The 13,702-nt window shown below is 41.2% G+C and overlaps 1 protein-coding gene across 1 annotated transcript in view; it reads right to left on the reverse strand.

Annotated features, from left to right (window-relative positions):
* The window catches only part of CAV1 (caveolin 1), a 31,501-nt gene extending 23,215 nt beyond the window's left edge, over positions 1 to 8,286 (reverse strand). Inside the window, exons 1-2 of the mRNA XM_016201633.2 lie at positions 8,172 to 8,286; positions 6,707 to 6,871 (exon numbers count right to left, since the gene is read on the reverse strand). Coding sequence (XP_016057119.1) covers positions 6,707 to 6,871; positions 8,172 to 8,201 — 195 coding nt within the window. The 5' untranslated portion in view covers positions 8,202 to 8,286. The remainder of the gene's footprint in view (positions 1 to 6,706; positions 6,872 to 8,171) is intronic.
* Between the last annotated feature and the right edge of the window lie 5,416 nt (positions 8,287 to 13,702).

Consider the following 13,702-nt stretch of genomic DNA (forward strand, 5'->3'; position numbering starts at 1 on the left):
ATTTTAAACATTTTAATCTTTGAATGAGTAGTTGACAAAATATGTGATGGAAGGGTGTCAGTTTTATTAACCCTGTGTTGCAAGGAAAGAAACTAAGGTCTGAGGATAGAGTAGACTGGTGGTTAAGAGCTCCTCCTCCAAGTTTTAGTGCAGTTTGATGGCTGTGATGAAGGGCAGGAGAGAGGTAACACTGGGCAGTGGAGAGAAATGTGGAAATTTTGCCCATTCAGCTAAAAAGTAGAGTATGTAGGGACTTCCAGTGCGTTCCAGGTATAGGAGTCAGTAACAGACATTGCCAATCCATTTGTGACCATATAATTTTTCTTCCAAACTGGGACTTCTGAGCGTGAAAGGGGCACTATTAATAGTTAGTCAGGGCTGACCAGTATTAACTGGTCTATACAGGACAACCTAGGATAGAAGCATAGACAGATAAAATGGCTTGCTCAAAATATTTTTATGGCTGGTGCTTATTATACCTGAACAAGATTGCTCCCTGTTTATAAGCCAGATCCTCAGGGATTACAGAAGAGAAATCTATTGTTTTAACATCCTTCACCCCTCCTTCCTTGGTGTCCAGTCCCACACTAATGGGATTCCAAATTTTCTAGTTGAAAGAGACCACAAAAGCATTAGGCCCTTATGTTGAAACCAACTTATCTGATTACTATATGCATGTATTTTCTTGACTGTTAAAGAAAAAGAATTTTGTGCCTGCATATTTAAGAATCATTACATTCAAGTTTTAGAGAAAAAAAGTTGCAAATAATATTTTCTTATTTTGGCACAACACTCTTCCCATTCTATCAGGGTGCCTTTGAGTACCTATGTATTAGGGATATTTCTAGGGGTTGAGGGCTTATTTTTTAGAAACTTCTTTTAAAAGAAATGCAAATTTTCTCTCTAGGATCCTTATGTACACTAATGAAGATAATATATATGCAAGGTCCAGAGTATGGAAGAAGAAAGAGTGTGTTTCTTGGCATAAACCATCTTTGTATGAAAATAGCAGCCCTGCCCTTTCCCCACTGCAAACCCAGCCAGTTGAATCATGAAAAGCCCCAGAACCCCACAAGTGCCCGCAGCCCCAGTCTCCTAAGGACCAATTCTCTCTGACCATTTCATTATAGACAGCTTATGTTGAAACTAGGGTGAACTAAAAAGCAATTTCATTTGGAATATGAAAGTGTCTGTTATTTTTATGGACTTGAGTGGGCAGGCTGCATACTGGACTTTCCAGATGCTGGTTACTATTGCAGCTGTTTTTACTTTATGGCATTTATTTATTTATTTATTTATCCTCACTTGAGGATATTTTTTTCCATTGATTTTTAGAGAGAAACAGTGGAAGGAAAGGAGGGAGAAAGAGAAAGAGATGTGAGAGAGACACTTCGACTGATTTTTAGAGAAAGAGAAACATCGATGTGAGGCATATCAGTTGGTTGCCTCCAGCATGTGCCCCTCATGGGGCCAGGGATCAAATCTGTAACCCAACTATATGCCATTGACTGAGAATTGAACCAGAGTCCCTTCAGTGCTTCAATCACTGAGCCACACAGGCCAGGACTAAGCCCCTTTAAAATGTAGTTATCACTGCTGTTAATTGGAAGAATTACCCACATCACAAACTTTTTCACAATTCAAGGATATTTGGTATATCTTGTCTTAAATGATATGATATTCTATTCAGTAAGAACCAAAGTGGAGATAATTCTTCAATTTTTTTTTTTTACCACAATTAGGAGGTAGAGAAGATAAAAAAGACTTTCAATAAGCATTTAAAATATATATCATTTTTTGCTGAACTTTAAAGTGTTTCAGATTCTTATGAATGAATAATATCCCCCCATTTTAGTATAGTTCTTTGCTCAGTGATGTGAGGATAATTTCCCACCAAAGATAACTACAATGCTCTTTTATAAGCTAGGGATTCTGAATTCCATGCATGATCTCATATATGGCAGAATATCAATCATTATCTCCTAAACAAACAAGCAAACAAACACATGGTCTCAACAGAAGAGGATATCACCATGGTGCTGAGTGCTTTGAGACAATCCAATCTTTTAAATCTTATGCTTTAATTATAGCTATATCAAATAAACTTAAAAATTACTATTACATTGATATTAATCATCAATCATCTAGAATGCTTTCAAGTTGAATGGGATCACAGAGGCTGTTATTTTGAAACAAAGACAGATCTGATTACCATGTGCATGCCTTTTCTTGACTGCTAAAAAAATTTTGTGTATATTTAAGAATCATTACATTCAAGCTTGAGAAAATAAAATTACAAATGCATATTTTTATTTTCCAACAAAGATCTCCTCTCAGATGTCTTGATTTGTCTCAGAACTAAGATCAGAATTAACTCATTTCTCCCCTCATAACAACAGTCCACGAGAATCACACAATCTATCTTTTCTTCCCTTGTGATATACCTCAAAATATCTTTTTGGACTGTAACCATGTGAAAACATAGATAAAATGTTAAACTTCTTTAGCCCTTAAATCCCTGTTAATGTTAAAGAAGAGGAATTGGAAATTAGCCTCATATAACCATTATGTTCTCTTTTAATTCTAAAATTCTGTCATGTTGTGCTTATGTGATTTTGTTCCCAATGTTACTTCATACTGTCCTCCTCATTTCATGCAATTACATCGTAACTGTTCTCTACTCATCCAGGCTAGCTATGTTTTATTAAATCCTGTGCCTTAAGCAGTCATCTTCCAAAATGCCCACTTTCAGCATGCCACCTTTATGCTTGAAGCGCTCCTGGCTTCTCACTGCTGACCTGGAAAAGACTAAACTTATCATGTGTAATGGATTCAGTACTCTGCCATCTGGCCATGATGAGTCTTTTCATCTTTATGACCACCACTCTGTCACAGGAACTCTAATTCCAATCAAAGTGGGCTATTAAGCATTTCAGGCTCATGCCCTGAATGCGACATTCCCATTTCCATGCTTTGCTCATTTAGAATGGCCTCCTTAGCTTTTCTTAGCTATTTGCATTTCATCTGTCCTTTATGACCCAACTCAGATTGCATCTCTTTCATGCTCTTCTCCATTAAACTACCTCTAATGCATACACTTTCTTTCTCCCTAATGCCTTATCCATAGTAGAGTCTCCCTAACAGGTAGTACCAGTCACTTTAAAAAACTTTCTTGAGGAATAATTAACAAATATAATTGTATATATTTATAGTGTACAATGTGATCATTTGATTTACATCTACATTGCAGAATGATTACCAAGATCAAGATAATACCATTCACTTTTTAAAAACCTTATTATGCAATGTTCAATACTACTTACTTTTGACTTATTATAGCATATATTTGGTCTATTTCCAAAATGATGATGAGAGAGCTTACATTAACAGCTACATACAACAGCATGCCAGTTGAAAATGAAAGTGAAAATTCAAATCCATATGTGGGAAAGAATAAGTAACATGAGTTAATGAAACTTAAAAATCTAGTTATATGTTTCCTGGCAGTCAAACCAAAAAAGAACCCATTAGTTACCATATGGCAGTGGCTAACTGTTGTGATATTGTATGTGTGTGTATTTTTTAGAACTTTTCATCTGTATGCATCTTATCTCATAACTCTAATCTTTGTGATTTCAAGGAATTACTTTAGGAATTACCTTTTGTAGTATCTAGCAGTGTTTAGCATATGATAAGACTTTAATAAATGAATTGATTGATGGCTAATGTGATATCAGAGTCATAAATGTGAAGCCATTTTATTTATCTAGAAATTCAAAATATATGCATAATAAGCACATGAATGAAAACGTGGACGTAAGAAGACCTAGAAATCTTGGAGGGAGAAGGGTCTGAAGTTGTGATCACTTTAATTAAAGGAAATTAAAAAAGCATTCATAGCCCACTATTTTTGGATGAGTATCTATACAGATATCTCATCTTATGGAGCAACAAACCTTTAGTAATATAAGAAACAAATTCAGTGGAACTAAATGGTATAGACTAATTTATGCCATTATCAGTGGAGTAGGTGATAAAACACCTTATTAAAATATAATTTCATGACACACACAGCTTCTGAGTTTTCCTCCCCTCCCTAAACAGCTGTTTTATGGGATGGAGAGAACACTATGCAGATGACACTATGCTGTTCCTCACACTGTACATCAGGGTTTAATTTCTTCTCCATCTACAGTTATTATTCTAAACTTCATAGAGGAATCTTTGTAAAATGCAGGAAACACTCTAGTCTGGTGCTGTCCAAATGTTCTATATCTATGCTGTCCAGTATGGTAGCCACTAGCCTCATGTGTTGAGAACTCTAAATGTGGCTGGAGTGACTGAGGAACTGAATTTTAAATTTTATTTTATGTAAATTACTTGAAATTTAAATTTAAAGTGGCTAGTGAATACAGAATTGGACAGAGCTGCTTTTACAGAGCTGCTTGCCTTTAGAACAGAACTTTCCCTACCTGATTTGGCACCTTCGGTAGTGGATTCAATTGCTCACTGTTTCTTTATTAGCAAGTGAAGTTTTAAGCTACCATGCATTAACAGTGAAGTTTTGGATGTCTCTATTATTTTAAGAAATCTATGCCAGCAAAATAAAATTTAGGAAAATTCATTATTTACTGTCATGGTAACATAAAGAGGATCATCCCTGTTTCTGTCATTATGTTTATGCTTGTACTCAAAGACCTAGGAGTTTCTGTAGGGTATAGGCCCTCTTCCTCTGCCCTACTGGCACATAGCACTAGTTGGGTCTCTCTCTCTCTCTCTCTCTCTCTCTGCAGGGCATTTTGAAGTTTTGTCTAAGTGGGGCATCTGAGTAAGTGGGCCTAAGAAATTCTTCTCAAGGTGGATTTTTCTGTCTGACTGTCTTGTTTTGCTCACAGTTCTATGAGCAAGTGGGCGGGGTTTGCTTTCTCCAGCCAGCAGGAGCTTGCTCTAACTTTTCCTTTTAATTTCTTTAATATGAGGATCCCAATACTTGCTCTCTGAAATGCTATTTTGTAAACTGCTATTTCCTCTAAGCCTGTTATGCCCTTTTTCCATCTGCGTTGTAGTCTCTTTTCCCAGCGGGCTTTTCTTTCTCAACTTAGTCATGCTATGTGTGGGGAGCCACATCCACACTACTGGCCTCTCTGACTCATCTGGAAGGTTTGCTTGCTCCAGGAACCCCACTCACACTGTGGTGGAACAACAGGGAGGCTCCAGAGAAGCCAGACCTTTCTGAAATCTGCCTCTTTTCCTAGCATCTCTCCTCCTTGTCCAAAGCTACAGGAGAAGGGAAAAAAGCAAAAAATGTCCTTACCACCTTTAAGGTAACATTTTTAGTAAATAGTTTATAGAAATTCTAATTTTCAGTTTATAAGCTACTTTTGTTCTTGCTGCTGCCTTTAAATATTCCGTGATCTGGCTAGTAGAAAAACCTGCTAATACTCCAACTTTCCTTTTCCTTCTACCAACAAGCCAAGAGAGTCAATTCTGACAGTTACATTTTCCTTCTAGTTACAGATTAAATTGTTCCCCTATATGAAATTTATTATTCATAAATGTGAACAGTCTCTGAACTACAGCTTCTTCCATCCAGGGACAGGAGGCCTGGTGGGTGAAATTGTTTGTTCACTCCATTGACTGCTCTGGGGTTGTACAGAACTGAGTCTTTACATTCTATTTTCCAGGCCAGGACTTTCCTTGGCCCTCCCAGTACCTCAAAGAAAACTCTCTGCCAAGGATGGCTCATGCTCATGACTTCACAATCCAGATGGGTTAAGACAATAAATTTATCTGACTTGATTTGCTGAAAGGGTGAAAGTTAAATAACATACTGAAATAAAAAACTAACCACCAAGTCAGATCTAAGTTTGACCAACAACCTGTTCAATTAACCTGTTTTTAATCTCACCAAGTACATCCTTAAAGTATAAAAAGGAACTCCAACTGGAATGTCCCATTAGCTCAGGGAAAGCAGATCCAAGTAGTCACCAAAGAAGCAACTTTCCACATCTAACTAGAGGTGTCTATGGGGGAAATCCAGAGGTGCACATTTTTTTGATTTTGTAATTTTGTTTAGCTGTGCACAAGTGCCATGTTTTTCCAGTTAAAATGCCCTTCATAGATATGGATATATTTGAGTATATATGTATGTATATTTGCACAATCTTTGTCTTTAGTTGGAAGCATTTCGACCCACTTTATTATTTTTAAGAAAATCACTTCAGTTATTCAATTTTAGCTGAGGGGAACATGCCCACTTTGTATTTCAGCTTTCACCTGTGGCACAAGACCTTAGAAATGACCTTGCTGCTTTAATTCTTTATGCAGTGGGCACCACCCTTCACTAGACTTTCAACCTGGGACCCCAGAGAGCATGACCTGTGTGTAGCGTAACCATCTCACCCTTTCAAGAACTGAGGGTTTGTGGCTAGGATAAGGAGGTTCATCTGCCAGGAGAAGAGTGCAGTTAGATGAACGCTCGCAAAGCTCCAGTTAGCTAAATTCCAGCTGAACTAACCAGCAGGATGGGGGAGGGAGATGAGGCGTTTCTGACGACCGCGGGAGCTACCGCGCATCAAACCCAGAAAACAGTTTGTGTGGGCAAAGGTAGAGCAGGGTGCCCAGGCTGCTGGCCAGAGGAGGCTGTCCCGGCCCTGACAGCATCCCCTCTGGAGACGTCCCCTCCAGGCCGGCCATCTCTCCTTACCTTGACCACGTGGTCGTTGAGATGCTTGGGGTCACGGTTGACCAGGTCGATCTCCTTGGTATGAGCGTCGTACACTTGCCTCTCGTTCATTTCCTCTGCCATGGCCTTGTTGTTGGGCTTGTAGATGTTGCCCTGTTCCCGGACGGGAACGGTATAGAGATGTCCCTGTAGAGGGCGGACAGCCACGAGAGAGAGTGGCACCAGCGGTCGGAAGAAATTTTCCAAAAGAAAAACAAGTGATGAGAAGTCAGCCTGGCGGCCGAGCAAACCTCCAGGCGCAAAGTCGATCTAACCGCTTCTACAGCAGTGGCTCCGCAGCAAGTCAACTCCCAGGCGCAGCAAGCTTTTTAAGAGAATCGGGGAGAAGACACCACACCCCTCCCCACCAGGCAGGGAGCCCGCGCCGCCCGCGCCCGCCGCCAGGGGTCAGGGCAAAGCCCCGCAGCCGCTCCCCGGCCCCCGCCCAGCTCCCGCCTCGCCCGAAGGGCCCGCCCGGACCCCGCGGCCGCGCGACCCGACCTCTGACTTCCCTCCAGCCCCTCTGTTTCTCGCCCCGAGTGCCTCACCTACTCCATCGCATCATCCCTGGGCCCTACCTAATCCCCTTCTCTCCATAATTCTTCCACTTTCATCCTTAAGATTCAACTTGAACCCCCGCACGCATGGAATGCCCCCATTTCGTAGCTTCCCGGCAGCGTTTCCCTGGCACCTGTCCGCGTCCTCCACACTCTCTGCCCTCTTTGTCCCCCCACAGCTTTCCCAGCCCCCGGGGTGGCTACAGTTCCTCACGCCCCAACCTCCAGGCGGAGCCAAGCGTCAGGTCCCCTAACTCCCTAGTGCATCTCACCTGCACGACTACCCAGGCCCACCCTCAGGCCCCTTCCCGGCTGCCGGCCTGTGGCGGCACAGCGGCTGCGTTTGGGAAAACGGCGTCTCCGCACCCGGGCTGGAGGGTGGTTGGAAGGGGTGGTGGTAGTTGGGCGGAGGGAGGTCCGTCCCTCTTCAAACACCCCGCCTGGCGCCGAGATGCAGGAAGAGTTCTTGAGGTGGCCCAAGAGCTTTGGGAAGTGCAAACAGCGCGCGCCGCGGGGCCAGCGGGGCCGGACGCCCGGCTGGGAGTCGCCCGACCGTCCCCGGCCGCGCGCGAATGAGCTCCCACCCGCGGGTCCCGCAACGAGGCAGCGCTTGGACCCATCTAGAAACTCGTCCTCAGTCGGGGAGACCCAACTTCAGAATCCGACCGCCTTTCCCGCAGGGTTCCTTCCCGCGAGGAGAACATAAACTATTGCTGCCTCCCCTCCACCTCCCCGCCCAGGCCCATTCCTCAGCGGCGTCGGCGCGAGAGAAGTGCTGCGAAGTGGGGAGAGGGCTGGGGAGGAAAGCAGCCGGAGCATTTGGAGAGGCAGATAGCAGAAGCAGCCACTCCGTGCGCGCCCCCGGCCGGCACGCGCTCGCCCGAGCCTACCTCCGAGTCTACGTATTTGCCCCCAGACATGCTGGCCGGTGGCCGGACGAAGGCTCCGAGATTTCTCTGGGCTGTGATTTAAGGGAACAGAGGAAGAAAGATCTTGTATTGTACGGGGGAAAACGGAGCTGGCGCGGGGGGGGGGGTGTGGGGGGGGGGGCGGTGGCTGGAAGGGAGTCTCCTGGCCGCCCGCCAAGGGTTTGTTCCGCTCCGGGTTGGTTAGGACCTGCGATGTGTCTGGTCTAGGCACATCCCCAAAGTTCTCCAAGCAAGGGCGGGAGCTCCCGCTGGGAGCAAAGAGCAGTGAGAAAGCGTTTCACCAGCGCTGGGCTGCTTGGGGCAACATTTTCCCGGGCTAGGAACCACTAAGAGGCGTGCGTGGGAGAGCGAATGTTTTCTCAGTGCATCTTCCCAGCAGGGGTGGGAAGCGGAGGGATCCGACACTGCCTGCAGGATAGATCCCAGTAAGGCCACCCGAGCTTCAGAAAGAATTCTGCCGTTATAAGCCATTTCTTCTCATCGTCCATGTTCCATCGCTGCCTAAGACACAACTATCTCCCTGTTTCACAGAGGGAGGGATGAGAAAATGGCTCGGAACCTGTAGATGCATGTCGCATCTAAACACAAGGAAGGGATCCGCGTGGGTGCATGTGCAGTGTGCTTTGGTGACGCTGGTTTACGTCTAGTCAAGTTGGTGTGGATGAAAACTTGGAGAAGCAGGCATACAGAATAATTTAACGTTTCCCAACTGCTTCTGAAATGTCTTCCAAATAATTTGAAATAAGAAATGAAATATTAAAAGTTTCTGTAATTTTATTACTGATCTTTTCTGGAACAAAGGAAATTTATGCCAAAATGTTATGCCATAGTTATAAAATATTTTAACTTGTTAGTAATTAAAATATTTTATCTGTTCCTGAATATGGGGCTTCTCTCTTTACCTTATTATAAAGTGCCTCATTACAAAGTAGCACAAAATGAATTAAACAATAATCAGTCATTTTTACTTTGGGCTATAAAATAAGTCAGGAAATTTACTATCCAAAAATGGAAAGGATTTTTTTTAACCTAAGTTTCCATATGCAATCAAAAGTCAAATTATGACGTGAAATAAAAAAGTTGGGAATATACCTGAAGGGGCACATGTTACATTAAAAGCACTGTCTAGAAAAGGGACTGTGGGGAAGGCACAAAAAGAGGAGGAAAGGGGGAGTGGAACCCTTAGAGTTGATTATCTATAAAGGAGAGCTACAAAATTCAGCCTATCGTTGATAGCAAAAAAGTAATACAATTTTTGGAAACAGATCAGTTTTAACTACATGTCAAGGAAGATGTTGAAAATATTGACATGACTTTAATTATGCTGGCTAATCATCATTAGAATGCTAAAGATCTTCCAAAAGTTGTTTTTTAAAAATGTTATTTCTACCAAATTTCATTTCCATATTCTTGGAACAAATTCTGTGTTAACAAACATGAAATGCTAGAAAAGGGTTGTGTGAGGTTCAGTGTGTTGTGTAGTGCCCAGTCTGTTCCTCCTCGCCTTCCTTCATAAATGTGGGCTGCAAAGAAGTTGGGGTTATGTTCTATGGAAAAATGTGGAACCGTTTCCCATCTATTGTTATTCAGTCTTCAGCTGTGATGAGTAATCTTAACTGTGAAAAATGTCAACAGGAACAGGGAGAGAGCATGTCCTGCATTCCAGCAAGAAACAGACTTTCTGGGAGGCCTGTGAGTGAATGCTTAACTAGTACTAAAACGAGGGGAAGGAGCCTGACTGGGGAAGTCTACGTGTAAGTGGAATCAACAGCAGTACAAGGAATCATAATGATCAGTGAAGCGTTGTCAATGCCAAAATGAATTCCTAATGAGAGTAAAACCCACAAATCTTCATTAACCTGCCTCAACAAGAAGCTGGCACAAAAGAGAAACAGATCTTATTGTGGTTATAATAGCCAAGTTGGAGAATTGGCTCCAACTTCATGAGAAATAAAGAAAAGATAAAGAACATTGTTAGCATAGTAGTAGAATTGAAAAGAATAGATGATATAAGAAAAACAAAATGTTTTTTTCTTTGATACCCACATAGATAACTTTAGCCTTGGAGGCAAGTTAATAAATTTCTCCAAATCATTTACTAAAAAAATGGGTAAATGGCAATCATTTGCCCTCTTTTTTTAAGAGGCAGCCTGAAAAGTCAGCTCACATATTATATGTTACTAAAAATATAGAGCTAAAAGGGACACAGATCGTGGAAACCAGCCATCTTAGAGATGAGAAAACTGAAGTTTAAATACATGAATATTATTTGTTCTTAAGGAGTTTTGTAGGGTAATGAAACATTTTAAAGTTGATAAATACTAGCACCTGTTAACAATTTACAGGGCATGAGATCCTTATGTAAGTCCAGTGAGATTGTGAAGTTAGTTGCCTTTTGTATTCTTTCATCTTCTCAAGCACGCCTTACCCCATGGCATAGCTTCCTTTTCACTTTCTACCACCCTAGGTCCTCCTCATACTTTTAGGTGGTTCCATCTAACTCCCACTTTAGGATTAGGAATCTAAGGTTTGATCACTTAAAATGGTATCGTTTTAAGAAGCAGGCGTTCTTCCAGCACTTCCCAACACTTGGAAGTCTGAGACTGCCCAAATGTGCTTTGTCAATGAGTTCAGAAAAGGGAGTTTAGCTTAGATTATCAATAGGGTTATTACTAAATATACTATAAAAAATAATAACCAGTCTGACAGAGGCACCCAGCAGCCATTCCAGACTTGGGTCCTAGTTCTGGAGCTGTGCCTTAGAGTCCTTCTGGCTAGTTGCTGGCTCTTTGGGAGGGTGGGGCCCTTCGGGGAAGGGTGAGAGGGGAGGAGATGGGGAGAACTTCAGAGAGTGACTGGTTTACATGCAAGTACACAAATGTCAGTATTTTTACAATCTGTGTGTTCAGCTGAATATTTGCCCTAATTATCACCATCATCACCTCACACACCTTCCCCTGGTCACCCCTGTTCACTTCCATTCCAGCCTGCTTCCCATACCTGCCATACTTCTTCCATATCTTCCATTTTATACATGAAAAGATACTGCTTTCTAGATTAAGACTTGCTTTATCACCTGATCCCTTCGTATTTCTGTTCTGGCTTGAAAGCCCCACTGGAATCTTCCTTGGTTTGAGCTTTTCCATTTTGAGTATTTGAAATGATTTAAAAAATATATATTTTCCTAAAAAAAATCAACAACTATTTCTATATTTTAAAAATATTTCTGAACAAGGTGGCTAAGAAAGTATTCTTTTCATGCTGTTTTTTAAAATTAGCTCCACTTTTTACATTTGAAAAGTTAAAAATATAATTTCTATCTACCCAATGGGGATGCTGTGAACATTTAATGAGGTGATACATTTAAAGTACTGAAGATACTGCCTAGCTCATAACAGATAAGAATTAAAGGTACAAATTTCAGTCCACAGATTCAGGATTAGAAGAAATATATTTTACTTTAAAGTGTTTCTATTGTAAAAGAGTTTACCATCTAAGATACAGCAAATAGTATAATGAACACCTGCCATCAAGCTTACTCAAATAATAATTTTGATTTATTTGCTTCAGAATTTTTAAAAGTGGAAAACATTATAGATACTATTGAAGTTCCTTGTGAGATGTAACGTTCTCTTTTTCTGTAACTGAATTTAATTTCTTTTGCAACCTCCCATTCCTTCAGGTGGCAGAACCTTCATCTCAGTCAATTCCTAGATTCTTCCATTTTGTTGTTATTGCAGCTCTACATTCCAGAGACTCTGAATTGCCAAGGAATCCCTGGGTGGATCTATTGAAAAGAGGCTTTTTTTGGTGGTGGTGTGTATCTTGGATTTGCTGATAGGTACATCATTCTGTCCTTGGTCATTGGTTCATTCAAGACACTGCTACAATGTCCTTCATGCTTATTCCACATGACCCTTCAGGCTTGAGACACTTTTGCTACTTCTGTCCTTCTCTTGGGGCTCTGTGCAAGTCTGATGAATCTGACTGGCAGGCAGGGCACAGCATCATGGAGCCTCCCATGTGAGTGTGGTGTAGAGAGCAGAACAAACACCATGCCATGGTACAGAGAAACTCCAGGAGGTAGCTACCTCCATGGGCCCTACCCAGAAGCAGAAGGTACACATATCTCTGTTCTTAGATCCTCCTAACTTATCTCAGCCCATGATAGGGACATATGTATGTAAAAAATTACTTTGCTTATTTTCCCAATTTCTTTTCCATTGAGCAGGAAACGTTACTTGTACATCACCCAACATTTTTTTTTTTTTTTTTTTTAATGCCCTGAATCCCACCAGGACCAAGGTTTTTGGAATTAAGAAATTCCTCATCTCTACTTTTCAGCTGTAACAATCTTTCCCTAGGCTTGGGGATGGATAGGTTAGGGGAAGGCTCTAGGAGCATCTAAAAAAGAACATTAGTAAACATTTCAGAAGTATCATTCACCAGTTTTCTTCTTTTCCTTCAACCCTGTTCTGCAAAGATTTTGCCAGTAACATCTCTTAAGAGCTACCTGGTATTTCTGAATTATAAAAATCCTTCAAAGTCAAATTCCAAACATATAATTTTAGAACTTCTGCCAATATTTATATTTCATCAATAGCTTTGCATTGTCTTTTATCCTTCTAATTAAATAAAAATATTGATAGTGGAATAATATATCTGGCCTTTAGCTATCACTATGTCAGTTTACAATTTTCTTATCAAATTGTTGTTATTCAAGACCAAATTAATATCTCTGGTTATTTAATATAATTGAAATAAAGTTAATTCTTGGGAAAACTTTTGGGTAGCAAATTTTGTGTAGAAAAATACAATTCTTTTCAGTTAAGTACAAAATCAGTGCAGATGAAGTTTTACAGTTAATTAAAAGTGAAAGGTGATGTGACCAACACATTTTGTCATATATATCCAACACATTTTAAAACTGAATTTTAAGGTGTATCAATTAATTATTACCATAGTAAATCAGCACAATAAACTACTACAAAGCTCAGTGGCTCTAATGAACACACCATTTATTCTCACAGATCTATGAACTGGGTGAGCTGGGGCTCAGCTGATCTAGACTGAAATGACTGGGGCAGCTCAGCTTCTCATTGCTGGTCTGTGCAGGCTCTGTTCCATATGTCTCTTATCCTGCTTGAACCCGCAAGCTAGTCAGGTTAGGTTCTTCTCATGATCCAAGAAGTAGCAGTTACACAAGGGGATAAAGAAAAATATGCAAGGCTCCTAAAAGCCTAGATTTGGAAATGGCACACCATCCCTTCTGCTCCTTTCTGTTGGCCAAGGAAAGTCATATGACCCAACATAAAGTCAAGGGTTGGGGAAGTGAATTCATGATGAGTCCCTGGCAAAAGTGTGAATACAGCAAGGTGTGAAGAGCCCAAATCTACATAAAATGTTGGTCATCAGGGGCTGGGTTTTGGCTTTCAATTTTCTATGTTTTATTCTAACTTCTGAGATATACCTTTTTGCCATCTTTTATTTCA

This window comes from Miniopterus natalensis, chromosome 10, assembly GCF_054644295.1.
Source record: "Miniopterus natalensis isolate mMinNat1 chromosome 10, mMinNat1.hap1, whole genome shotgun sequence".
NCBI lineage: Eukaryota > Metazoa > Chordata > Mammalia > Chiroptera > Miniopteridae > Miniopterus > Miniopterus natalensis.